At 38.2% G+C, this 27,227-nt stretch overlaps 1 protein-coding gene across 1 annotated transcript; it reads left to right on the forward strand.

The window, feature by feature from the left end:
* Nucleotides 1–27,074, forward strand: CD274 (CD274 molecule). The gene is made up of 8 exons (XM_037798431.1): nt 1–130; nt 941–1,095; nt 11,409–11,474; nt 12,388–12,729; nt 19,184–19,468; nt 21,543–21,653; nt 23,204–23,263; nt 24,409–27,074. Exons 3-8 carry the CDS (start codon nt 11,423–11,425, stop codon nt 24,429–24,431), a joined length of 873 nt encoding a protein of 290 aa, XP_037654359.1. The 5' UTR covers nt 1–130; nt 941–1,095; nt 11,409–11,422; the 3' UTR covers nt 24,432–27,074.
* The last annotated feature ends 153 nt before the right edge of the window (nt 27,075–27,227 follow it).

Below are 27,227 nucleotides of genomic sequence, written 5' to 3' on the forward strand. Positions count from 1 at the left end.
CACTGCTCTGCTCCACTATGCTGCCTGAGAAAACAGATTTTGAAATAGGGAGTATTTGAGCTGCATCTCCAAAGTCTATTACAGTTTTATTCGAGTCACAGAGTTCCACACTCCCTACCAGATCTTTAAGGTAATAATTTCCTCAGTATTTTCCAAGTTTAAAAAAATATTGGTGATATTCTGGGGACAATAAGAATTCTTACCTGAGAAGTAAAGGTCATAACTGAGTCAATTCATTATGCAGTATTTTAAATTGCAGTTGAAATGAATAGGCAGAAAAGGCAACAATGAAGAGTTCAATTTAGCGTTTTAAGAAAGGAAAGGAGATAGGAAGGAAGGTAAAAAGGAAGGAGTGGGGGAAGGACGGAGGGAGGAAGGGAAAAAGAGGTGGAAGCACCTAAATCCAACAGTGACAAATCGTTAAGTAATTATGCTAACAACCACTGGTTTCATGTTGGGCCCATCCACGGATCTAGAAGTTATTAAAAGGGCTTTCTTGACCCTCACCTAGAATGATGCCTCCACAACCTGGATCCCGACTCATGACGGGAAGTTCTTTTAATGCCTAAGCAATTTGTTTCATTATGTCGAGGAACTCTGAGGAAGTCACGAAATTTCTCACGATTTAGTAATATATTTCCTATTACACATACCTACTTTCTGGAATAAAAACCAAAGCCATATGGGCTGTCGTTTTACTTTCGGTATGTTCTAGAGTTATGAGGGCAATTTTCAGAAATGGGGGAACCTGATGACAGAATTTATTAAGGTATCTGGGCTCTGAAAGTAAAATCAATGTCTGAAAACTCAGTTTAGATGCTTTGTTTAAAATATATAAGATGCTGATGGATTTAATCCTCAAAGTTTTCTTGAGGAAGACCTGATTTACGGGAAATCCGGATTGTTTCACTTTCGTTTTTTATTTATTTAATTTCCACAGGGTGCCGAATTCGCTGGCTTCCTAAACAAAACGCTCGCGCCACAGAGCAGGGCAGGTTGCGGCTGGAACTTACGCTTGGGCGCGACCCAAAAGGCGAGCGCATCCTGGACCCACGCGCCGCTGGCTGGCCTCCCGCGACCCCGCGCCGCTCCCAGGTAGGGAACATTCTTCCTCCACGCCTCGCCCATGCTGTCGGGGTCGGCTCCTCCGGTTCTCCCGGCCGGCTCGGTCCGCGCTTTAAAAATGGGGGAGGGCCTATAGACCCTTCTCGTGGGATGGAGAGAGGAGATGGGGGAGGGCGGTGGTTTGGGAGCCAGTAGAGCCTTTTACCTGTGGGGTTAGTAAGAACAGGCAATGCATTTGGCCTTTTGACAAGGCGGGATTCTGTTTTGTCTAATATCAGTCTTGTTAAGTATATGTTTCTGTGTATTCTTGAATATGGGTCTGCGGTAGCCAGGTCTGGAGGGAAACTCTAGGCTGGAGGTCAGGACACCTGGGTCCCACTCCACCCTCAGCGGCTCACTAGCAGCATGATTCTTATAGGTTATCAAACCTGACATCCCTGTACCTGGAGTGCAGAAAAAACATTCCCATTTGATACAGAGTGTCTTCTAAGGTCTTTTCCTGCTCTAAGATCCAGGATTCTTGAACCCCAGTGTTGCCTCTGTCTGCTCTGAGGACTACAAGGAATCCTAAAGGAGGAAGGGAACAGCCTGAGAAAAAGAATGTTAAAACATTTCCTAGATTACATTGATCATCACCTCTGTCAAAGTTCAGTTTTGGTTTGTCTTGTAACACAGGAATTACTTAAGCACCATTGTGTCACCTTGATTTTTCTCACCTAAAAAAATAGGTGAGATGCCTTTCTGTGTGTTAGTCTTCTAAAATGTTTTTTTTAAGTGCCTGTATTCCACTGTGTTGGTAGTGAAATGAAATTAATCCCCTATTGCTGGACATAAAGGTTTTTTACAATGGCTTGCTGTCTTAGCTGTTCACTGAATATCATTGCATATAAATCTCTGGGCACATAGCCAATCATTTCCTCCAGATACACTCTTGGAAGTGTATCTACTTATTCAAAGAGTTTGACTATTTTAAAGGCTTTTTTCCCGAATTGAAAATTGCCTTCCAGAAAGGTTGTGCCTGTTCACACTGATAGTTGCCAATAGTATTTAAGGAGAAATACGGTTTTCTGAAGAAAAAATTAGTCATTTTCAATGGAAGAAGTTCAGCAGAGGCTACACTCTAAACAGAGAGTGTGGTCTTCAAGAAAGTCACAGAAATGCTTTGGGAAATTGAAGCCAAAACCTGGAAAACATACTATAGTGTCTCAATGTGGCTGAGGGGAAGGAGTTTGGTACAAGATTTAGTAGAGTTGAGACAATTCTCTTGATCTATTAATGGTGTGGGCTTTCTACTCACTTGTAGAAAAGATGTCAAACTCGAAGACATTTTTTTTTGAAAATCAAATCACAGTTTATATGCATCTGGTAAAAATTGGAGAGCTTGCACCAACAGGTATCAAGACCCTCCTTGTTTCTGCTTTTGAGAGAGGAAGCTTTAATTGTTCTTTTTGCCTCTTCCTCCTGCCCATCCCCCTCCCTTGGGAGATTGGGTAGTATGGGTTCCACGGTGTTATGTCCGGGTTCCCCCAGGGACAAGCCCACTTCCCCATACCAAGTGAGCAATCATTTCTTTCCCAGTTCATATTTCATTGCTCTTTGAATGTCTTCATTCTTGTTTAGGAATTGAGACACATGGTCATGGTCTCTTAAATGAAGGAGGAGATGTGAGTGCTCCTCTCTTAGATCAGTGGCTCTGATATGAGGGGTGGCGGTCAGAGACCATGTTTATTTACATGGTTTCTGCCCATGTAAATAAATGACATAAATGACAGTTGTACCTTGAGGGGTTGGAGACTTGGAGGAAGGGGTATGATGAGGAATTAGGGAAATATCTGAACCAATCCATCACCTTCCAATAAACCTTTATTACCCCTAAATTTTTCAACCCAATTCATTAAAGGATAGGAACTCCACAAGAGTATGCCATAAATATTGGCAAAATTAGTTGTAATCCATGAGCTGGCTTAATGTTCCTCTGTTTTATTCAGCACTTCTTTGCTTAGAGTTAAGGAGTGTCTTTAAGTTTTCTTCTGCCCAATAAGTATACTTGTATTTATAATGTCAAATTAATATTTATAATTGTGGTATAATCAACTCTGCCCCAAGAAAATAACAGCCAGAGAGCAACTGTTTCAGTCCCATTTCAACAACCTTTGTGTCCTCACAGGCCTGTATGCCATCCTTGTTCCCTATTACAGAGAAGATAGAAAGGAGAGAAAAATAAGAATTATACATCTAACACTAGCAAGAAAAAGAAGACTCATTTTATTTTACCCTTTTTGTATGTATCTTTTTTTAAAATTGAGATAAAATTCATATAACATAAAATTAACCACTGACTATTTTAAAGTGTAAGTTCAGTGGCATTTTAGTACATTTACAGTGTTGTGTGCTGTCATCATCACTAGCTGTTCCAAGACATTTCTTTGGAAAAATGTCTGTTCAAATCCCTGCCTGTTTTTTAACTGAGGTGCCTGGTCTTTTTGTTTTGGGTTGTAAGAATTATTTATTCATTCTGTATAGTAGACCCATTTCAGATATATGAGTGCAAATAATTTCTCCCATTCTGTGGATTGTCTTTTCATTCTCTTGATAATGTCCTTTGATGTACAAGAATCTTTTTGATGTCCAGTTTATTTTTTCCTTTTGTTTCTTGTGCTTTGGTGTTATAATCTATATGTCTTTTTAACATGAAGGGTTCATACAAGTTGGTAAGAAAACAGTATGATAAATAAGCTGAAAATGATCAGAGAAGCCACAAAAGAAGAACAATAAACAAGTCCACGCAAAATTCATTATACATTTTGATAATGAAATTAGAATTAAAATTTAAATAATGTCCAGTGCTGGGTGAAGACACAATATAACTGTTATCAATTACCGGCATGTATGAAGAACCAGGAGAATGTTCTTCCTTCTTGAAAAGCAGTTCCACTTAGGAAAAATCTATCTTAAGGGCCTAACTTGGGGCCTGGAACACGGGAGGCACTTAACAAATATTTTTTAAATTAGAAACAACCTGTTACCTAACAATAGAGGAATTAAATATTATGGGACAATTCAATAAGATGCTTGTGAATACCAGACAATAACATGGAAAAGATTTATGCTGTAAAATTAAACCCCCAAAAATGGTTGTTAAATATATGCTAAGGTTTTAATTATGTTTAAAAAACATGCATAGAGAAAAAGACTGGAAGAGAAATATGTACAGAAATGCTAGCAATGCCTGCAGTGTTTCTCAGCTTTGGCACTGTTGATAATTGGGGCCAAATAATTCTTCGCTGAGGGAGTGAGGAGTGAATCCTATGCACTATGGGATGTTTAGCTGCATCCTTGACATTGACTCACTAGATGCCAGTAGCAGGCCCCCCCAAGTTTTTTATTAATTCTTTTTTATTGAGATATAATTCACATACCATAAAATTCACTAATTTAAAGTGTACATAATATCCACATAATTTTTCAACCATCACTACTATCTAATTCCAGAACATTTTCATCACGCCCAAAAAACCCTATACCCGTTGGTGGAAACTCCCCATTTCCCCTCCCCCAGTCCCTGGCAGCTACTAAATCTCCTTTATGACTCTGTGGATTTGCATGTTCTGGACATGCATTGTAAATGGAATCATATTTTATGTGACATTTTGTGTCTTTTTTCTTTCACTAATCACAGTATTTTCAAGATTCATCTTTTGTGACATATATCAGTACTTTGTTCCTTTTTATAGCTGTCTAATACTCCATTGTATGGATATACAACATTTTGCTTATCCTTTTATCACTTGGACATTTGGGTTGTTTCCAACTTTTGGCTATTGTGAATAATGCTGCTATAAACATTCGTGTACAAGTTTTTGCGAACATATGTTTTCAATTCTCTTGCATCTACACCTAGGGATTGAATTTTTGGTCATATTGTAATTCCATGTTTAACTTTTTTCTGGACCTGCCAAACTGTTTTCCACAGTGCTTGTACCATTTCACATTCCCACCAGCTAAGTATGAGGGTTCCAATTTCTTCATATTTTTGGCAATACTTCCCCCTACTCAGTTTTGACAATCCAGAATGTTTCTAGACATTGCCAAGTGACCCATGGGTTAGGGTAATGGAATATAGTAGGTGATTTTCCTCTTCTTCTTTCATTTTCTTTTTATGCAATTTTATTGCTTTTATAGTGAGGTAAAATGTAAAAATAAACAGATCCTATTATTTTACCACAGCCCAAATGTTGGGATTCCAGTTCTGAAGTTCTTTCAACCATATCATTCTGCCTGCCAAACACTCTGCAGCTTGGCAAGGTGAAATGATTCACTAAATTTTCTTTTTCTTTTTTGCTAGTAATAAAAGTAAAACATAAGGAGAAAATTTGGACACAGGAAAATACCAAAAAATATTCACAATCTCATCTCTTTTTATTTTTTCTTCTTTCCTTTCTTTCTTCCTTTTTAAAGCTATAAAGAGGTATAAATCTGCCCATCCTCCCTCTAATTCCACTCCTAGAAACTCATTGTCAGCAACTTGGTATGGATCTTTTTAGACATTCCCTATGTCTAAACACACACACACACACACACAATTTTTTTTTAACAAAAGTGGATTCCTGCTACATATAGTGTTCTGCAACTTATTATATCTTCACAAAGTCCATACATATAGATATACTTAGTACATTACCTAATAGCATTACATTGTATGAATATATCAAACTTTATTTAACCATTTAGGCTGTCTAGGGTATTCCCATTTTGGGGCTAGTATTAACAATGCCATCCCTTTACATATATCTTTATGTGTATGTTTTTTGTTTTTGTAGCATAGATTTCTAGAAGAGGGATTTCAAGGTCATATGACATCTGCATTTAATTTTTTTTGCATGTGATGACAAAGTTCATTTGCCAGTTTATTTAATAGGAAAGAGCTGTAAGTGGAAATGCAGACTTTTTTTTATTATAAAGCAGCAGTTACCAGAGAGAAAATTAGGAATAATTTTGTTTAATACAGCAAACCCCTGGTATTTGTGAGCAATTCCAAGAGCTCACAACATGTAAAAATTTGTGTTGTGACTAAGAACAGCTTTATCAATATGCTGGAACAGATATTTGAAAGTGCCTAGATGATGAGGATGGTCATTAATTTTGGGAGTTGTCACTTAGGAATATTAGGGATCTACTGTAATATAATTTGCATCAGTCAGAGTTGAACAGGTTTTCCACTCAATAATATTACTTCTAATTATATTTTCATTCTTACAATTAAGTAGCATGGTATTTAAAAATGGAAAAAAAAAGGCTGAAATGGGAAAATATGAATAGAGGGGAATGAAAAGGGTGGACTCTTAGGGAGTGTTAAGGGCAAAGGAGGAAGGTGGATGAGAAGGAACAGAACTTCCCAACTTTTTCTGTTTTTGTTCCATCTAAGGAACAGGCTACTCCCTTATTGGAGAAAGGATGGGTAGCGGTCCACTCTGGCCTCCCTTAAACCTCAGTGGCCACAAAGGAGAGACAATGCCAGAGAAAGCAGCCAAGTCTGGCTAAGAATGAGAACAGAGAAATTGGATGGGAAACAAAGGAGAGTGGTACAGAGAAGAATTACCCAAGAAAATGGGCAACATTAAAATCACAGCCCTCCAGAGACTGTACCATCTACTAGGAGGACCACCAAAGAAAGAAGTATCTGTACAAATTAAGACACTGCTCTTTGAAGTGGAATAGTAAAGGGACAAGGGAAAAGCAAAGGTTGCCAAGAAGAAGCAAGTAGATTCTGGCTATTTGAGAACGACAGAGTAATGAAGGCAGAAGATAAGGGAGCAGAGACACTTGGGCCATCTCAGGACCCTCCAGGAGTGGCTCCCACTGGGGTAGGGGCAACTAGTACCCCAATTAGGCTATCTAAAGAGTTTGCATGTATGGTGGGTGTGAGTGCGAGGGGCAGCCAGGGTGAGGAGGCACGGCCATCTCTCCCGGGGGCGTCCGTGAGTCACAGCTGTGGACGCGGGTCAAGGTTGGCCCTACCTGGTTCTGAAGGCTGCCTTGAGTTCCCGGAAGGCTGCCCAGCTTCGCTTTCTCTCGCGTCCACTCATCTTGCTCAGCTTCTAACTCAGCTTCAAACTTACAGGCAGATGACAAGGCTTGGACCTTGGCTTCAAAGAAGTTCTTGGCACCTTTAATGCCCTCGAGGGTGATATCGACCTTGGACAGCTTTGCCAGCACCATCAACTGGCTGTCACCCTACAGTTCCCCTCGAGCTTCCGGAAGCTGAGTTTGCCGTCAAAGTCCTAGTCCACCTCCTTGTTCATGCCCTTCAGGCCCAGGTGGGGCTGGGGCGCCCCCAGCTTCTCCATCTTCAGCCTCAGCTCCCTGAGGTCAATGTAGCCATCCGGTTCGGCATCGGTACGGTTTAAAAATGCACTCCAGGTCCTTGATGAGGTGGCGACAGAACCCCGGGACGTTGATGTAGGGGTTGAAGACCCTGCAGCGGCCAGATCGCGCCACGCCCTGGGTGATGTCCAGGTGCCTGCTCAGCTCGGTGTCAGCGCGGATCTCAGGCCCACAGGTGGACAGATGCAGCTTCGCGCCAGCTTCTGGCTGGCCATGGTGGTGGATCAGGGATCGAGACTGAGCTTAAAATTGTAGTAAATGTTGCCAAATTGCCCTTCAAAAGGTTATACAACTTTACATACCCACCCATAGTAGGTGAGAAAAGTCAGTTTTCCACATTCTCTCAAACACTGAATATTAAGAATCTATCACTTTGGTCAAGCTAGTATGTGAAAAATGGTATTTTGTGTCTTAAATTTATACTCTTTCATTGTGAGACTTAGCATCCTTTCCCATGTTCACTTGTCATTTGTATTTCTTATTCTCTGGCCTGTGTGTTGATGCCTTTTGCTCATTGTCTTGTTAGGTCATATACATAGTTTTCTTATTGATTTTTAGGAGCTGCATTTTATTGTAGGTAGCTTTATTGCACTTCACAGATACTGTGTTTTTTCAAATTGAACGTTTGTGACAACCCTGCATTGAGCTAGGATGTTGGCACCATTTTTTCCAACAACGTGTCACATTTTGATAATTCAAGCAATATTTTGAACTTTTTCATTATTATTATATCTGCTTAAGGTGGTCTGTGATCTTTGATGTTACTGTTGTAATCTTTCAGAGCATCACGAACCACGCCCGTAAGTGACAGCAAACTTAAGCTATACATGTATGTGTTCTGGCAGCAACACTGACCGGCCATTCCCCTGTCTGTCTCCCTCTCCTCAGGCCTCACTGTTACCTGAGACACAACGATATTGAAATTGGGCCAGTTTATAACCATCCAAAGGCTTCTAAGTGTTCAAGTGAAAGGAAGAGTCATACATCTTTCACTTGAAAGCAAAAGCTAGACATGGTTAAGCATGGTGAGGAAGGCAAGTCAAAAGCTGAGATAGGTGGAAGATTAGGTCTCTTGTGCCAAACAGTTAGCCACATTGCGAATGCAAAGGAAAAGTTCTTGAGAGAAATAAAAAGTGCTACTCCAGGGAACACATGAATGATAAGATAGCGAAACAGCCTTATTGCCATTATGGAGAAAGTTTTAGTGGTCTGGATGGAAGATCAAACCAGCCACAACATTCTGTTAAGCCAGAGACTAATCCAGAGCAAGGGTCTAACTCTCTTCAGTTCTATGAAGGCTGAGAGAGGTGAGCACACTACAGAAGAAAAGTTTGAAGCAAGCAAGGGTTGGTTCATGAGGTTTAAGGAAAGAAGCCATCTTTATAACTTCAAAGTGCAAGGTGAAGCAGCAAGTGTTGATGTAGAGTTTACAGCAAGTTATCCACAAGATCTAGCTAAGATAAAGGTGGCTACACTACACAGTGATTTTCAATTTCAAAGATGAAACAGCCTTCTGTGGGAAGACATTACCGTTTAAGACTTTCATAGCTAGTGAGGAGAAGTCAATGCTTGACATCAAAGCTTCAAAGGACGGGTCGATTCTCTTGTAGGGGCTAATGCAGTTGGTGTCTTTAAGTTGAAGCCAGTGCTCTTTTACCATTCTGAAAATCCTAGGGCCCTTACGAAGTATGCTATATCTACACTGCCTGAGCTCTATGAATGGAAAAAGGAAGCCTGGATGATAGCAGGTCTGTTTACAACATGGTTTACTGGCTATTTTAAGCCCACTATTGAGACCTACTGCTCAGAAAAAAAGGTTGCTTTCAAAATATGATTGCTCATTAACAGTGTACCTGGTCACCCAAGAGCCCTGATGGAGATGCATAACAAGATTAATGTTATTTTTAATGCCTGCTGATACAACATCCATTCTGCAGGCCACAGATCAAGGAGTCATTTCAACTTTCAAGTCTTATTATTTAAGGAATACATTTTGTAAGGCTATGGCTGCCATAGATAGTGATTCCTCTGATGGTATTGGGCAAGGTAAATTGAAAACCTTCTGGAAAGGATTCACCATTCTAGAGGCCATTAAGATAATTCATGATTCATGGGAGGAGATCAAAATATCAACATTCACAGGATTTGGGAAGACATTGGTTCCAGCCCTCATGGATGACTTTTAGGGGTTCAAGACTTCAGTGGAGGAAGAAACTGAGATGTAGTAGAACTATCAAGAGAACTAGAAGTGGAAGTGGAGGCTGGAGATGTGACTTGTTGCTGCAATCTCATGATAAACTTAATGGATGGGGAGTTCCTTCTTATGGATGAGCAAAGAAAGTGGTTTCTTGAAATGGACTCTACTCCTGGTGAAGATGCTGTGAACATTGTTGAAGTGATAACAAAGGATTTAGAATATTACATAAACTTAGTTGATAAAGCAGTGGCAGAGTTTGAGAAGATTGACTCCAATTCTGAAAGAAGTTCTACATGCTATAGAGAAATCTTTCATGAAAGGAAGACAGACTCAATGCAGCAAACCTCATTGTTGCCTTTTTTTTAAGAAATTGTCACAGCTGACCCACTACCCTAATCAGCTACCACTACCCTAATCAGTCAGTAGCCATCAATATTGAGGCAAGACCTACCAGCGAAAAGGTTACGACTTGCTGAAGGCTCAGGTGATGGTTAGCATTTTTTTTACAATAAAGTATGTTTTAATTAAGGAATGTACATTGTTTTTTAGACATAATGCTATGGTATACTTAATAGATTACAGTATAGTGTAAACATAACTTTTATATACACTGGGAAACCAAAAAATTCAAATAACTCACTTTATTGCGATATTCACTTTATTGTGGTGTTCTGTAACTGAACCTGGGATATCTCTGAGATGCCTGTATTGGGGGCATTGAGCTACTATCTTATGTATGTGTAGCATTGATTTGTGGATCATTTGTGAGTCTTTTAAATGCATACAGAGGTCAGAGAGACACTAGGGGAAAACTAACTTTCTTCTAAAAGTATATAAATAAATGTATAACACCAGAAAGAGAATATATGTTAGGCAATACGTAGATTGATTGAAATATAATACAAATTTTTACCCCCTTCCCTACTTGAATATATGCTGCAAAAGATCAGTGATTTTTCTTTCCTATTCTCCACTGTATCCTTAGTGCCCAAAATAGTGTCTGACACAGAAAAGGTGCTCAAACAATGTTTGCTGAATGATAGAATCAGTAGAATTTCAAGAAAGATAACAAAGTGAAGAATAGAATATAGGCATAGACCTTTGGAAGAGTGACTGTGAGTCTTCACATCTTAGTATGAATTGGTCGAACCATACTGTTTCTTTTTTCAATTCTACTAGAGGAGCCAATTTATTGAGCGAATAGGATTTATAGTTTGGAATAAATGAGAGGCAGAAGAGGAGATTTTGAAGGATAGGCACCTGAGGGAGAAGTGACATGGTTGGGATAGTGAAGTGGAAGGCTTGAACAGTCAAAGGGCAGGATGAAGTTATTCAGCTGCTAGGGGGAAAGAAGCATTGAAAGCAGGGAGAAATGCATGTCAGATTCAGCTTCCTTTGAAATTCTGCATAGAGCAGGATTGGATTTCTACATAAGTTACATGCAGAAAAAAACATAGAATAGTTAAGAGAGTTTTAGTGCAATATTTTCTTTTTTGGCTTCTTTTGACTGTAAAAGTTTTTTCAGGGCTTGTAACTAAGTTTAAAATTCTTATCATGGTAACTTTTCTTCAGTTGGCTTTATATGGCTCTGGGATACAAACAAAAATATTGAACTTCCAAATCCCCTGCTGTTTCCACTTTACAAAGCAGTAATTGGGTGCTTTATTAGAAGACCATTTCAATTATAACTTCTAAGTTCTATACTGTTTGGGTGTTGAAGTATTGAGTATATCTGTCTTCTTTTTGTGTTTTTCATAATTAGGTCATCGCTGAAAAATGAAGTTATTTAATGTCTTTGCGTTCATGGCCTACTGCCATTTGTTAAATGGTAAGACACCAAATCCTTTCATTAGGTTCTAAGTTTTAAATATTTTAACCACGAGTTAAAAAAACTGAAATAATAACTTTAAATAGGTGTAATTTTTTTGTAGAAGGAACATTATATTTTTCTTTATCTCATAAACAAGTCATTCAAGTCATTATACAAAGGTATAGGGAATAGACACAAACTGAAAGAAATAAAATTAATCCATTATCCATTTCCCTCAGATAACCACTGAAAATAGCTGGGAAATTGGCCTATGTGTATGCTTTTTGTTTGTTTTAAACAAGGGTAGGATCAGTCTATTCACATTGCCCTATGACCTGCTTTTCTTAATGAGTATAATCTATACAAGAATTTTAGTGTTTATGGTAGGTACCCAGGGTGATATCCTCCCCCACCCCCTGAAATTATTAGCATTGTTTAAAATTTTTAAAAGGAACTTACTGGTATCATCCTAAGGCCATCCCTAATTCTCTACACCCAAATGCCTCTGGCCAGAGAACTGATCAAGAGATTAGGGCAGTAAGAGAAGACTATTGGAATCTACCATTCATACTACGTAGAAGGCAAATGGGCATTGGTCTGTGGATATCTACATGAAGCAAAGTCTCCCAGGTTATAAAAACCCCATAATCATTTAACTTTTTAAAACCCCATCATCACTGTACAATAATGTATGCTTAAGAACTGTGGGACAACAACTTGTATAACTAATTTTATTATCCTAACTCATGGATGAGATACAATGTTCCAAAACATGGCTCAAACTCACTGGATACAGTATGTGTTTTAGAGAAGTAAGTCCTTAAACATAATTATAACATAACTGAGAGATAAAGTGGTTGTAAACTGTGCACTCATTCTGTAAATTTTTTGAGTTTTCTATCTTCTGAATATCGGTTGTTTTTCTCTCCAGCATTTAGTGTCACAGTTTCCAAGGACCTATATGAAGTAGAGTATGGCAGCAATGTGACAATGGAATGTAAATTCCCAGTAGAAAATCAGTTAGACCTGGTTGCATTAGTTGTCTACTGGGAAATGGAAGATAAGAAAATCATTCAGCTTGTGCATGGGGAAGAAGACCTGCAGGTTCAGCACAGCAGCTATAACAAGAGGGCCCGGTTGTTGAAGGACAGACTCTTCTTAGGAAGGTCCACACTTCAGATCACAGATGTCAAATTGCAGGATGCAGGGGTTTACTGCTGCCTGATCAGCTATGGTGGTGCTGACTACAAGCGGATTACTTTGAAAGTCAATGGTAAGAATTATTATAGATAAAGACACCTGATCTTTATTAAAAATATGTTCCACTTGTTGAGAACTTTCCATTCTTGGAGATCCAGCCTCACTTTCTGGCAGAATAGCAGCACTCCATTCATTCCTTCACACATTTATCCAGTGAGCATTTCTTGAACACTTCCTATTTGAGTCACTGGTGATCGAAAGCCAAATACAACAGAGTCATACTCCATAGTACTTTCGGCTTTCCTAAAAAAATTTCCTAGTCTTTACTTTTTTATTATTATAAAGTAATAAATGTACTTGCAAATAATTCAGATATCATGGAAGGAAATAAAATGAAATGTAAAAGTGTCCCTCCTCCCTTTACCTCTATCTTTCATGGTGCTCTAATAGCCACTATTTGTATTTCCTTCCAGAAAATTTTTAATTCAACTGCTAGTGTTTATTTTTTTAAGTCTTCCAGCATTTCCCTTCCTTTGAATCCCTCTACATCAAAATCACATTGTGAAGTTCACATTGAAAAAAGCTTAGAAGTCAATTTACGAAGGCAAAAGTAATCATAGTAAGTATAGAGGAATCCATTCTTTCTTAGGGAAAGTACAAGCTATGCTCACTTGGCATGTGTTCATCTTGAAAAATCTACACCGGTGTTTCTTGGAGTGTTGAAGAGGAACTGTATGTGTCAATTTCTGGGTTCTGACCTGCAGATAGGTCATCAGATCACTTGGGTTCAAGATTTTGGGTTACCACTAGTTAAATAAAGGAAAACACCTTCGTTTACCACCTCTTCTTTCACTGTTAAGAATTGATAGGTGAAAGGGACCCAGGAATGAGCATCTAATCTAACTTCCCAAAAAGAACAGAAATCCCCAATGCAGTATCCCCAAAGGATTCACACCGATCTTCTGCTCACTTGTCTCCCACAATGCCACCCCTGTCATTGGGATGCCCCTTCCATAGCCTGTTGAAATTACTTTCTGATATTGAACTGAAATCTGCCTTTCCTAGACCTAGTTTTGAGATAATTTGCCTCTTCTTTTGTTTACATTCTGACCTTTTTTATTCAACTACATTTTGGCTTTATTTGACTACAATTAAAATCATCTGCCGTAGGCTACTACCATTGATCTCAAGGTCGATAATATAAGTATAAAAGGTTTACATATATAATAAAGGGTTTACTGATGGTTCTAAACCCAAAAACAAAATTATGTAGAGATTAGGGGAAATGAATCCATTTTATGGTACATTTCTGAGTCTCTGGTTCTTGCTTAATTGATGCTATAGGTACTGTGGTCAAGAATATGCCCCTTGTCATGTAAAGTAGATTTAATTATCATGTGCTTCTCCAGAACATGAAAGAAAGCTGAGATGAGGTGATTTATATTCTTTTTACCTTTCTTTCAGTCCATCAATAAATATCAGACACTTACTGTGTTCCTAGGCACTTAAGAAATTATCAAGCCATAGCCCCATGAATAGCCAGCCTTACTGGATCTAGGTTGGGAGAAAAAGCATAAGCCTGACAGTCAGGAAGAGGAGGGGTAGGATGTAAGTTTCTCCTTCCCAAAATAGGGTCCCTCATTAGCCCTCAGGGAGTATGCAGGGAGTGAGCCACTGCTTCCTGTAGTGGGGAAGAATGTTCTTCCAGGTCATCAAGGCTCCGTAATATCCCTTGTGGATCTGCAGTTTCTTTTGCTATGGCTCTATGCAATAGGAAATCTTCTGGCACTGATAGTTTTTCCAGGGAGCAGTTTCTGATAGGGCAAAGCAGATGGCCGACCACATTTGAGGATCTGATTTGTTTGACCATCCTATTTTGTATATAAATTACTAATCTGGTGTTCTAGTCCAAAACCATCTTGTTTTCATTTGCATACAGTGGTTTTAGGAATTGGATTGTGCTGGCACCTAGAGTCTGAACCTTCAGCCCTGAGAGTAGTCCGAGACCACTGGTGACACTGCCTCAGTGCAATGGAAGCTTGGTGGCTAGAAAGTAGAGCTCCTGAGTCACCCTCATATGCAAATGATTTCACAGTAATGCTGTCAGACTTCTCTTCCCATCACTGCAAATGTGTGGTAACACAGCTGCCCCATAGGGAGTTTACTCATCATGAGATTTTAAAAGGTGAAGCATTTGAAAACTGAAATATGAAAGAGTTAGTTCTGGATTAGCTCAATTATGATCACTTTGGGTGTTATTGCACCTTTTTGTTGGTTAGTTTGAATACAAGACTCTTAGGTATCTGGCATTCAATTGAGAACATTGTTTTTCCTTAATCACTGAGCCTAATATCAGTGAAAATGAAATGTCCATTTATACGTTCAGAACCTTAAATATCTCTATTTTGTTTGTTGTCTGTCTCCCCCTACTAGAATATAAACTCCACAGGGGCAGAGGTTTTGGTCCTTTTATTAATTACTATATCCCCAGGGCCTGGCATATGGTACTATAGTAATGTGATATGTGTACACAAAAAATATTTATAAATGAATGAATGGATGGAGTATTTCCTGAAATAGGACTAGCCTAAAAATTTTGTAATGTGAACAGATTTGGATATGATGTTATAGTGTCTGTATGAAAATTTATTTCCCAGACTCTTTATGAGGAACTGTCAGCACCTTCTACAGAATACCCCAGGAATCCACTTACAAGAAGGTAGTGTGAAGAAAAGGACGAGCTATCGTAGTCATAGTCATCATTGGGTAGGAGTAGTTAATACTAATGTAGCACTTATTATGTGTCAAACCCTTACCTAAGTACTTTGCCTACATTAATTCATTTAATCCTCAAAATGACCCTATGAGGTAGATGATTCATCCTGTCTAAGAAACTTAATTTTCACATTTTACTATCTCTGAAATCTGAGTTTATCTTTCAATAGATGGCATCTTAGATTCAATGAAATGTGGTACTATTCTTCCCATTTTATGGATGAGGAAACTGAGACCCAGGAACATTAAGTAATTTGACTAAGTTCACCCATCTAGTAAGTGGTGAAGCCAGGTTCTAGACCAATCTAAAGCAGGCTGGCTCTGAAGTCTGTACCCTTAATAACCATGTATTACTGTCTGTTTTACTTCCATGTACACCTCTGAAGTGTGTGTTGAGTTGTATATTGACTTCAAAGTTCCTGTGAACATTCCTTGGCCTTGATTCACTAGCACAGTGTTCTAGATCTAGTAAACCAGGGGTCTGCAAACATTTTTGATTACCCACCCCATCAGTAAAGCATATTGTGTTGCTGACAGGGTGGCGCAGGAATGAGACACAGACACAAAGTTAAGAATTAAGGGAGCGGGGGGCCCACTGCATCTTGTGCTAGGTGGATGATAATGCACCTTTGCTCCAGTTATTTATTTCAGAAGATAAGAGAGTATATGCTAAATGTCCTAAGGCATGAGAGAGCCCACCAGATACTTATGTTTACATCCTGTTGCATATCAGAAGGAACAATCTAGGTTTAGGACAATGGTAAACGTTGTCGTCATAGTCACAAGACACATATCTTTACAGGGCGTTCCATGCAGGCCTGCGGCTTAGCCTTCCAAGCCACCACCCTAGATATGGCTCAGGCAACATGGAAGACTCGGTTTCCCACAATATTGATGTGTCTGTGTGTTTATATGTATATGTGCATATAGTTATAAAGAATATACCTTTACTAATATATAGGTTTATTATATGGAATTGCTGTTTTTGAAGTTAAAAGAAAGTGAATATCAGTAATTCATGTGGTTAAACTTAAGATATTCTGTGGTCTAAGAATATACAAAAAAACAGACTTTTTAAAGGATGAGAAAAAATTAATAAACAATATTTTTAATGTCTTGCAATTTGTGATGCTTCACTAATTAGCTAATATTTCAAGGCAAAATAAACCTGAGGTTAAATTTTATCATTAAGAAAGGTGGATGTTCTCAATAATTTTGAGGTTTTTAAACCACCACCTTGCCAGGTCCAATTAGCTTGTTATATTTTTACCTCATAAAGTATCATATAAAAAGTGTCACTTCTCCCGTTTCCTTTTGGTTTGTGATTGAATTATTAATATTATCTTCAATCTTCAGTTTCTTTGTAGGAAACTTTCTGATTAGTTGTTTACTTTGTAAGAAAGTTTGTTTAGTTAAAATTAGGTAAGAGAATCTAAAAATCCATAATAAGGCCAAAGCAAATCCTCCCCTCAGGGTTGTGAAACTCAACTCTTCCCATAGGACCCTCATCTGGCACCCACGTGAGGCCCATGTCAATCAGTAAAGCATATAAAAGCTTTAAATCCTTTCCTAATTGTTCAGATAAAAAAATATATATATACAGAAGTTCTAGTATTTCTCCTATACTCCAATGCATGTTCCCCACTTTGGATACTGATATAGTGAATATTTAATTAATTCTTGTAGAACAAATATACTCATTCACTGGCCCCTTAGAAGTGTACCATGTTTATACATGTTTCTAGATATGAAACAACGTTCTCCTTTATTATTCTTCCAGTAAAAATCATAATAGAAGGGTAAAAACAGATATTTTCCCCTTAACATTAATGGTGATTTTAAGCTTGAAAAAAAGTTTTTTTATCTTTTTCTTATAATAACTCAGAATTTCCCCTTTTAGCCATTTTTAAGTATACGATTCAGTGGTGTTAATTATATTTGTGATATTGTACTGCCATCACCAATATCCATTACCCAAACTTTTTTATCACATCAAACACAAACTCTGTACCTATTAAGCAATAATGCCTCATTCCCCTCACCCCTCTTTCCCCTGACAACCTATAATCTATTGTCTATCTATAAATTTGCCAATTCTAGGTATTTTACATAAGCAAGATCATACAATATTTGTCTTTTTGTGTTTGGCTTATTTCACTCAAATGATGTCGTCAAGATTCATCCATGTTATAGCATGAGCTTGAAAATTTAATTGCCCAGAAATCAAGCTATGTGAACTAGACCCCATATGGTAATATTATTTCATGAAATATTTATTTTTTGAAGTATAATCAGAGGATTCATTTTTTAAAGGACTCTTAAATATTACAGATGCAAAATTAAGGGCTCCAAAATGCATAAAAGTCTTTATTTGTGTGTTTTGAAATAGTCATTATGTTGATTTCCAGGGCTTCCATTGATGATTTCATTGATTTAAAAGCACTAAAGACACCACATCATTATGTATTTCAGTTTTGTTTGATCTTGGCTGTTTTGTATTAAATCTCTATGAATATATCATATGTACAATTTATCATATATAAAATTTATCATATCATTTGTTATGTCTTTAAATGGAATGGAACGTTAAGGCTCTAGATGGACCATTAGTGGTTACACTAAAGCATTAGAATTAAAATAAGGATTATGCCAACATGATAAAAACATGTTAATGTGTTTGCAGCAAATTAACAAGACTAAAGGTCACATGCTGTAAAATTTACTAAATAATCTACTAGAATAGTCAGTCAACTGAGTATCTTAATCCTTAAAGAGCCCCAAACCAATAATCTAAAATATATCAAATTTTCTTCCTTGAGTGTAATCATTATTTAAATGATGTATTAAAATAGCCCACATCAAGAAATTTTAAAAGTAAGTATCAAAATGTGATAAACTGGATGGGATCCTGGAACAGAAAAAGAACATTAGGAAAAACTAGTAAACTCAATTAAGTATGACATTTAGCTAATAGTAATATACTAATATTGGTTCCTTAGTTATGACAAATACACAATGTTAATGTAAGATTTTAACAGTAGGGGAAACTGAGTAGGGGAAACTGAGTAAGTAGCTCTGTGCTACCTTGGCAACTTTTCTGTAAATCTGAAACTATTCTAAAATTTAAAACATTTAAATTTTGAAAAGTATCATCTGAACACATGTATCAGTTTTTACAAATGACATGGGATGTACTTTCACAGTGAAAAAGTGGATGGTACATCAAAATGAGATTTTTTGTTTGTTTATTAAATAAAATCTAAGAAAACAGTGCTTGCCAGCTGGAGAGGTTCACATTTATGAAGAAAGCTTTATAACAACAAAAAGTATCCAAGAATAAATTTAAGAAGAAATGAATTGGCCCTATGTAAAAACTATAAAAATTTACCAAAAACTGTATGAAGACCAACAGATGTAGAGATATATTTTATAGTTGCATAGAAAAGACAACTGGTTTAAAGATGACAATTCTCTTTAAGTTAATCTATACATTTAGTTTGAGCCCAGTAAATATACCAACATGATTTTTATAGCAATATAGCTATTCCTTTAAGCCACAACTTGGCCTAAATTTGATTAGAAGGATTGAGGCAGAGCTAGCAGGAGTGCACCACTGCTACGACATTTGAACATTAAGCTTATTTTTTTGAGAACCAATCTGAATTGCTACTCTTTCTGACATAGACAACACCAACCACCTCTCTAGAGCTGTGCTAAGTGAAAACCCTGACTACTCTTTGCTCATGACCTAGCACCATACCGCAAAATCAACCAAAGAATTTCTATGGATCCAGTCACCTTGGAACATGAACTGACATGTCAGGCTGAGGGTTACCCTGAGGCTGAAGTCATCTGGACAAGCAGTAACCACCGAATCCTGGGTGGCAAGACTGTCATCAACAATTCCAAGGGGGAGGAGAAACTCTTCAATGTGACCAGCACACTGAGAATCAACACAACAGCGAACGCGATTTTCTGCTGCACTTTTAGGAGATCAGGTTCCCAGGAAAACAGCACAGCTGAGCTGGTCATCCCAGGTAACATTCTGCATGCCTCATTTAAAATATGCTTAGCACTGTACCCCAGCCTAGCATGATGCCTACTGATTACAGGCATTCAACGCTTGTTGAATGAATGAAGGAATAATATCATATTTACAGATTGCATCCTGTTTCCTAACTTTCCTTCATCCAATTCAAATTGCTATTTAATAAATATTCAGCAAATATTTATTGAATGTGACTTTGTGCTAGGCTTTGTGTTAGGCATTGCCAGTGGTGGAGGGGGGCTAACTCATAGAAACATAAGATATAGTTCACACTTTCTAGGAAACAGATAAGAAAATAGGCAATCCCATTTCTGTGTGGGAAATGCTCTTGTAGCATAATCCTAGTGCTGAGGGACCACCTGAGAAAATTACTCAACTCAGATCAGGTTTCATAAATCCTAGCACATAAGAGCTGTTTCTTTCTTTCCAGTGCTTCTGTGGCAAGAAGCCAACAGAAGACAGTTTTCTGTCTTATTCCAAATGGGAGAGGGATTTTCTTCCCATCTGCCTCCTCCGAGGTAGCCTGTGATATTCCAACTCAATGCTGTCTGCTTAGTGTATGATAGGGTGCAATGTTGGGTGTCTATGGGCAAATTACTAGACTTCTGTGTGCTTCACTTCCCTGAGGGCTTATTACCTATTAGGCAAGGTTTGTGTAGGGATAAAATGAGCAACAACGTATGAAAATGATTTGAGACTCTCACTTGCACAAATCCAACTGTTTTTTTTTTATTTCACTACCCTACAGAAGTGGGTGGGATGGGGGACAGAGTTTGATGAGAAACTTAGACCTTTATGAAGGTAAGGTGGATAGGTGTGATGTTTCCTGTAAACTCAGAGGTGTTCTGAGGAGAAGTGCTTCTCACCACCTCCTCCACCAATAGATGTTGTCAGAAAAGCTCTGGGTACTTCAGAGAAAATAACTAAAACATTGGGTAGAAATGTCAACCTATAGGAAAAGACAATCCGGGGAAGTCCCATGAATGAGAGCATAAAAAAGTTAAGGAAATTAAGGAGATGCTTTTATTTGCTGAGTTCTGAAGTATCAGACTTGGCTTCAGCAGGAGCTGTATTATTAGTGAGTCCCTGCTACTTCAGAGCTGTTTTATAACTTACTTGCAGTATAACTTAAGGTAATTCACTTAACTACTCTGAATCTGTTTCCCTATCTGTAAATTGCAGATTACATTCATACCTGGTATAAGAAACTCATAAAGCCTTTTTTGAGACTCAAAATAAAATATATATGAATAGGCTGTTTTGTAAGTTTCTAGACAAAGGCTGGCTGTTATTGTGACTGTAAAGCTTGAGGTAGATAGGAATGAGTCATGGGTCTCAGTCCCAAGCAGAGACTGTCTAATCAGAAGAGGTGGGAGTTAGTGGTCTCTGAGCATCCATGTGCCATGGGATCACTTTCCTTCCTGCATTGGGCCCCAGACAGAGAGGCTGGTGAGAGGGACCAATGACTGGATGTCTCCAGATGTTCAAACTGCGGAGAAAGAGAGATAATGAACACTGGACCCCAATCATTCCCACCAATTTGGGGAGGTAGGAGGTTGTTGACAGTGCTGGTTGGCCTCCATGTTCCACTGTGGTCCATCTTTGCCATGTACATACAGCAAGTTGGTTGCTAGCTTCTTTATTAAAGAGTGCAAGAAGGAGGGACATAATCAAGGTTCAGTTTAGTTCTGAGCAGCCACTACCTGTGGTCCTATACTAAACCCTTTACAAACATTAGCCTCACAATAAATTTATTATCATTTCCATTTTGTAGGCTCTGAGCAGTTGAGGGATTTGCCCAAGATCTCAAAGCTAGTGAGTGGCAGCAGAATTCAAACCCAGGTTCATCATCCAAAGCCTGTGCTTCCTCTACTTTTCCATGTTGCTCCCATTTTTTTCCAGAGGTATCTCACCATTATAGCCACTCATTGGCCAGGAACTTTTGGCATTTAATAAAATTAACCTAGCACTAAGTTAAATTAAACCTCAAGAATGATTATTCTCCTGACCCCCTCCCACCAACATTTTATCTTTAAACAATTTCTTTTTGTCCTGTTTTTCAGAACCACCTAAGGTATTTTTAGAAAAGAAGAGGACACACTTGGTGATTCTGGGAGCTGTCCTGTTATTTCTTGGTGTAGCGCTGACAGTCATCTTCTATCTAAAAAGAAATGGTATTTCATTTATTGCCATGGTCTCCATCAGGGATATGTGGAAATGTATGAGGGCATATTTCTGTCACAGTGGCATTTAGTAAGCGGAGTCAGAGATGCTAAATACTTTGCCATGTGCAGGACTGACCCATGTAACAGAAAACCATCCTACCCAAAATGTCAGCAGTGCCCCCACTGGGAAACACTGATTTATGATACTCTACCCTCCTACTAACCTTCCCTCCCAGGACCCACTTTCAATTATGCAAAGCAGTTTTTAGGTATGCCGCCATGTACACCTGTGTGCTACCTCTTCCTCCAGTCCTGCTCATTTTGCTCTTCTGCAACATCACCCATATTGGAGGATGGGCAGTGAATGCCTGTAGTAGCATTTCTGAGTGGTGATGGCTGGGTCATGGCTGTGGGGCAACCTGACTTATCTTTGTGAAATAGCACGAAGACATTCCACTGTTCAGTAGCATTTTTGTAGTGGAGCTGTGCAGGATTACTGGATAAAGATCAGGTGTACGGGGATTGCAGGGTGGGAGAATGGATATGATAGAAGTTGAAGGAGGCCCCATGTTACACAGTTTCTCTCCATCTTGCAATTAACTACAGACTTACAGAAAAGAAAGAACTAAAATGTTTCAGTTTAATCCGAGTCTTGCATTAGTGGCACCATGTTTGAGCTGGTTTCTGGGCACCTCAAACAATAAAACTAGTTCTTTCTGAAAAGCTGTGATATTTTTACCATAGAGTATTTTTGCAAGACTCTGGTGGAAGGTGTTGCATAGTTTTGGAAATAGTTTACATGTTTTTTTTCCTCTATTAACCCATGGGAACAATTAAAATCCAGGAAAATGAGTATATTCAAATAATTACTTCCCATTTAAAGATGATTCAGAGTAAACATTTCCCCCAATACTTTGAGAACAGTACCAAGGGATCCAATGATGGTCTGGGTATAGGATTTTCGGATGTCAAATAGGGAAGTAGAACATGGAAGGGAATTTCAGTAGTTTTTGAGAAATTCCCCATAACCCTTTGAGAGGGTGGGGTGGATCTGGAAAAGTGATGTAATTGAGGGAGTAGAGATCAGCTGTTTCTAAAGAACAGATTCTTAGCAGAACTGGGACATTTAGCCAGAATTTAAGTATTAAGTTTCAATGACAGTAAGATCCTGAGGTGGAGTTGATTTACAAGGAAGTGAGTGAAAAATAATTGGTTGGCATTAAGAATGGCTAGAAAGCCAATGGATAATAAAGTACCTCAGAATATGGTCCATTTCTGAAGAAAGGATGGAAAATAAAAATATATACACCTGAAGAAAATCTAGAAACAAAATCGTATGTCCCGAACTGTTGCATTAATTAATAAGTAACCTTGGGTTGGAATCCATGGAATAAGGAAGTTCACCAGACAGGGATTGGAAACATTTCTTAGGAACCTGGAATTTAAATTTGAATCACTATGTGAGATGTAGGATTATGCTATATAGAAATAAAAATGATCTATTTTTCTCAAGTATGAGTTGCACTATATAGAAATAAAATTATTCTTTTCTTCTCAAGTGAGAATGATGGATGTGGAAAACTGTGACATCAAAGATATGAACTCAAAGAAACAAAATGGTAAGAATAGCAGAAGGGATCAGGAAGTTGAAGGAAAAAGAAATAAAAAGTGAAAGCAATCACAAAGAAAAATCTATTGACCATAATCTCCACCCCTTTCAAGGAACTGGCTGTTGGAACTGCTGGCTGGCTCCTCTTTGTCTCACAACTCTGATATAGGAGCTCCTCCCACCATCTGAGGACAGTTAGGAAAGGTTCTCAGAGAGTAAAAAGTTGTGAGCAATATTGTGCATAAGGGCATGGGGGTGAAGGCAAGGAAGTGGCTTCTGCCTGTTAAGTTTCCATCATTCTGCATCCCAACATCTCCTTGCAATAAGGGACCAAGTTGACGTATACGGATGGAAAGTAAATATATAAATAAACTGGCATTAAAAATGGTAGAAACCCAATGGATAATAAAGTAACACAGAATATGGTCCACAACACTTATATGTCAGGTAGTGTGTTAACTACTTCATGTAAAGTATCTCATTTAATCCCCTCCCTTCAAAAAAAACATTCATATTAGAATTACTACTTTTAGTAGTCTAGACAGAGGATCAAAAATATTGTGTATTTACACACAGCTGGTAAATGAGATAAATCAGGCATTGCAGCCCATTAGCCTGACTGTGGAACCTTATTCTTAACCCATACACTTAAATCCATTTTGCCACAAATATCACCATTTATAAATAGTCTGAAGAACCTCACCCAGCTGGTTGAACCAAGAAGAAAGTTATATGAAGTTTTAAAAAGATTTTTAATGTATTTAGAAACCAAAGTTAACAATAAGCCCAAGTTTAAAGTAGTCTAATTAACTTGGGCAAGCTCCGCAGGTTTCATTATGTGTTGGGTAGCACTCATTTGTGTTGTAAAAGTGTAGTAAATATTTGGTTCGGCCTAGGATGACCAACTATTCTGATTTCCCCAGGGCCGAATGGCTTCTCAGGACGTGGGACTTTCAATTTTGAAACCAGAACAGTCCCAGGCAAACAGGCAGTTGGTCATCTTTTATCCTGTAATGGTAATTGGGCATGAATATAATCTGCCTCTTTCTCTTGTTGCAGATATGTTATGTTATGTTTCTCATTAGATTTTTTTGTTAGTTTTTTCTCCAGACATCCTCCCCACCATGAAATTAATATATTTGTATTACTTCATAGAAACAAAATTTGAGAAGATGTAATCCAGCATCGGAACTTCTGATCTTAAAGCAGGGCTCCTCGCCAGTGGTTTGGCAGTTCATCCGGACTTAGTGTGACCAGAGGAATGAATGGGCCAGCAGTCTGCAGATGACATAGGACTTAGAAGTCCAAAGCACTGAAAATGGAACGTAGGGAGAGTAGAGAAGAGAAGAAAGAAGAAAGATGGAGGAATAAAGGTAGCCTGGAAGGAAACCTTGGTACTTTTTAAAGATTGAGAGGGTCATTGGTGCATGTGACAATGAGAAAAGACATGTTTGACTGATGAGCCTTCATGTACATTGTTCATCACTCATCCTAGGAAGACGGGTTGAGGGTCCCTGATTTAATGGTCAGTTCCTGCAGAAATGCCCTTTGTCTCCACCCAATGCCTCAGTTTGTCTGCTGGATGACCGGGAGTCCCAGTGTTCTAACATATTTAATTATGGTTATTTCTATTTATTTTGAGTGTTGTCATGTGCATGTATTTGTGACTCTCTTTTGAAGAGGTGTTGTAGTAGATGTTAAAATTTGTCACCAACTAAACTTGCTACTTAATGAATTGCTTGCAGCCAGTAAAAAGTATAGTGATTGTAGAATACTTGGCATCCAACATAACTGTAGATACAAATAGGAAGCTTAGAGAACAAACCAGCAGTTCATATAGGATCTTGCCTCACTTAACCCCTTGATCCTTTGGTTGACTTGAATAATCTTATTCTCAGAATCCAGTGCCTGTTGCAATATCTGTTCCATTTAAATATTAGCTTTACAACTAGGCAGTACCCTACATGCATAACCTCATTTCATCCCTGAAACAACCCTGTTGTGGGAGGTACTGTTATCCATTTTACAGTTGAGGGAGCAGAGAGATAAAGTAACTTGTCCAAGCAAGTAAATAGCAGACCTCAGATTTCCACGACTATCACAGACAGGTCTTTTAGAATACAGTTTACAGGTACATTTTGCTTTAAACAATTCATTCCTTCATCAGACAGTTAGTAAGTGCCCTTTCGTGGTAGTCAGTGTGCCAGGCAGTGAGTCTGCAGAGATGAGCAAGATGTAATACTTGCCTTCAAGGAGTTGATAATCTAGTTGAGAGATAGTTGAGAAAATTTACTACTAAATGTAGTGCAGTGTCATAGCATAAGGTGTGGGAGGATGGTGATGTGAGGGGGGGAAAGGCTGTAAATGCTGCCAAGAGGAGGAGACACTTTAGGTGGGCAGCCAGCATGTTCCTGGACAGTCAAATATACTTAAACATTTTAATAATCAAAGTGATTTTGGTTTACAAGGAGATTTTAAAGAACTGGAAAATTATTCTTGAATTCCTTTTGTATTATTATATTTACCTCTGATTTATTTGCCTTCACTATATAATGTGATGCTTATTTATATAGTGTCTGGTATTATTTAGCAATTCTTCCTTTTTTATTTATATGCTTCCAAATTTTGAATACATATCCTTCCATGATTCAAAATTCAAAGGGTTCAATAGGAAGTAGTTAAAAATCTCCATTCCATCCTCCTAGCTGTCCTGTTTGCCTGCGATTACACCTTCTGCTGTTTCTTATGTGTTCTTCTAAAGATATTCCATGAATATATATGAAAATGTGTGCATATATTTTTCCCTTTTTTCATTTCATATAAGTAGTAACACTTTATGCATCAGCTATGAACTTTGCTTTTTTCCATTTAATACATTCTTTCTTATGAAGCACCCAGAACCAAATTGAAGTTCCCTGAGGTCAGGACTGTGTCTTGTTTGTTTCTAGGTTTCCTTTTCCACAGCCTCCTGACTATCCATGATGCTTAATGCATGCTAAGTACATACTACATAAATATTTAGACAACCAGCATTTATTGAGTACTTGTTCTATGACTGTGTTTTGATTTGGTTTATGTTGCGTTTGCTTTGAGTGAGACCCATGGGTTACCCAGGGTCCACTGGACCAATCTGTTCATCCTTAGGAGAGATCTTATTATTAACTCAGTATGACAGAATCATGTCTGGAACTGTTTTTTTCCTGATGATTTATTTTCTCTTGAGCCTAAACTTGAGTTTGATGCTGCACTTGCAAAATTGCAGGTCCTATTTGGAAATTCCAGCAGTGTGACTTGACTGCTGGCTGCCCTAGACCCTCTTCTGTGCCAGATTATTGGCTGTGCCTGAACCCTTGATCCCACCAGCTCTCATCACTACAAAGGCCTCCTCAGACATTGCTCTCCAGAGGCTTTGAGATTCAGATGCTCTCCAGGAGGTCCCACCCCTCTTTGCAGTTTACCTCCTGGTTTACTGGGTCCATAACAGGAAAACCTTCTTTACTTTACCCCACATCAAGCTTGAGGAAACACACTCTCCAACAGAACTCTTTTTGTTGCCTTTTTGCACATGCTTATTTGTACAATATCCCTTGTTTGTATGAAGGACAGAGACTCTGACTGGGCAAGTCATACATTTGACCTACTCCATTCCTAAGTCCTAAACACCTTCTTCTCGGGGTGTTGGATTTATAAGGCACTTTATCTGTTTTGTCTTTTATTTCATTGTAAGCCATAATGGCAGAGATGACTAATAATTCTGTATTTGATTGTCACTTGCATTAATTTAATAAAATGTTCTTATTTATTTTGTTCCTCAGTGTATACCAGCATATCCATTTCATTTTCTACATGTTTATAAAACCACTCACAGTTTAAGGGCCCATTGGAGACAGTTACTTGGAATAACTGCAGCCTTTCTAGTTCTATTTTTTTTCTTACCTTCTGTGTTTGTAAAGCATGCTCTTGAATCCTGAGTG

This window comes from Choloepus didactylus, chromosome 10, assembly GCF_015220235.1.
Source record: "Choloepus didactylus isolate mChoDid1 chromosome 10, mChoDid1.pri, whole genome shotgun sequence".
NCBI classification, from domain to species: domain Eukaryota; kingdom Metazoa; phylum Chordata; class Mammalia; order Pilosa; family Megalonychidae; genus Choloepus; species Choloepus didactylus.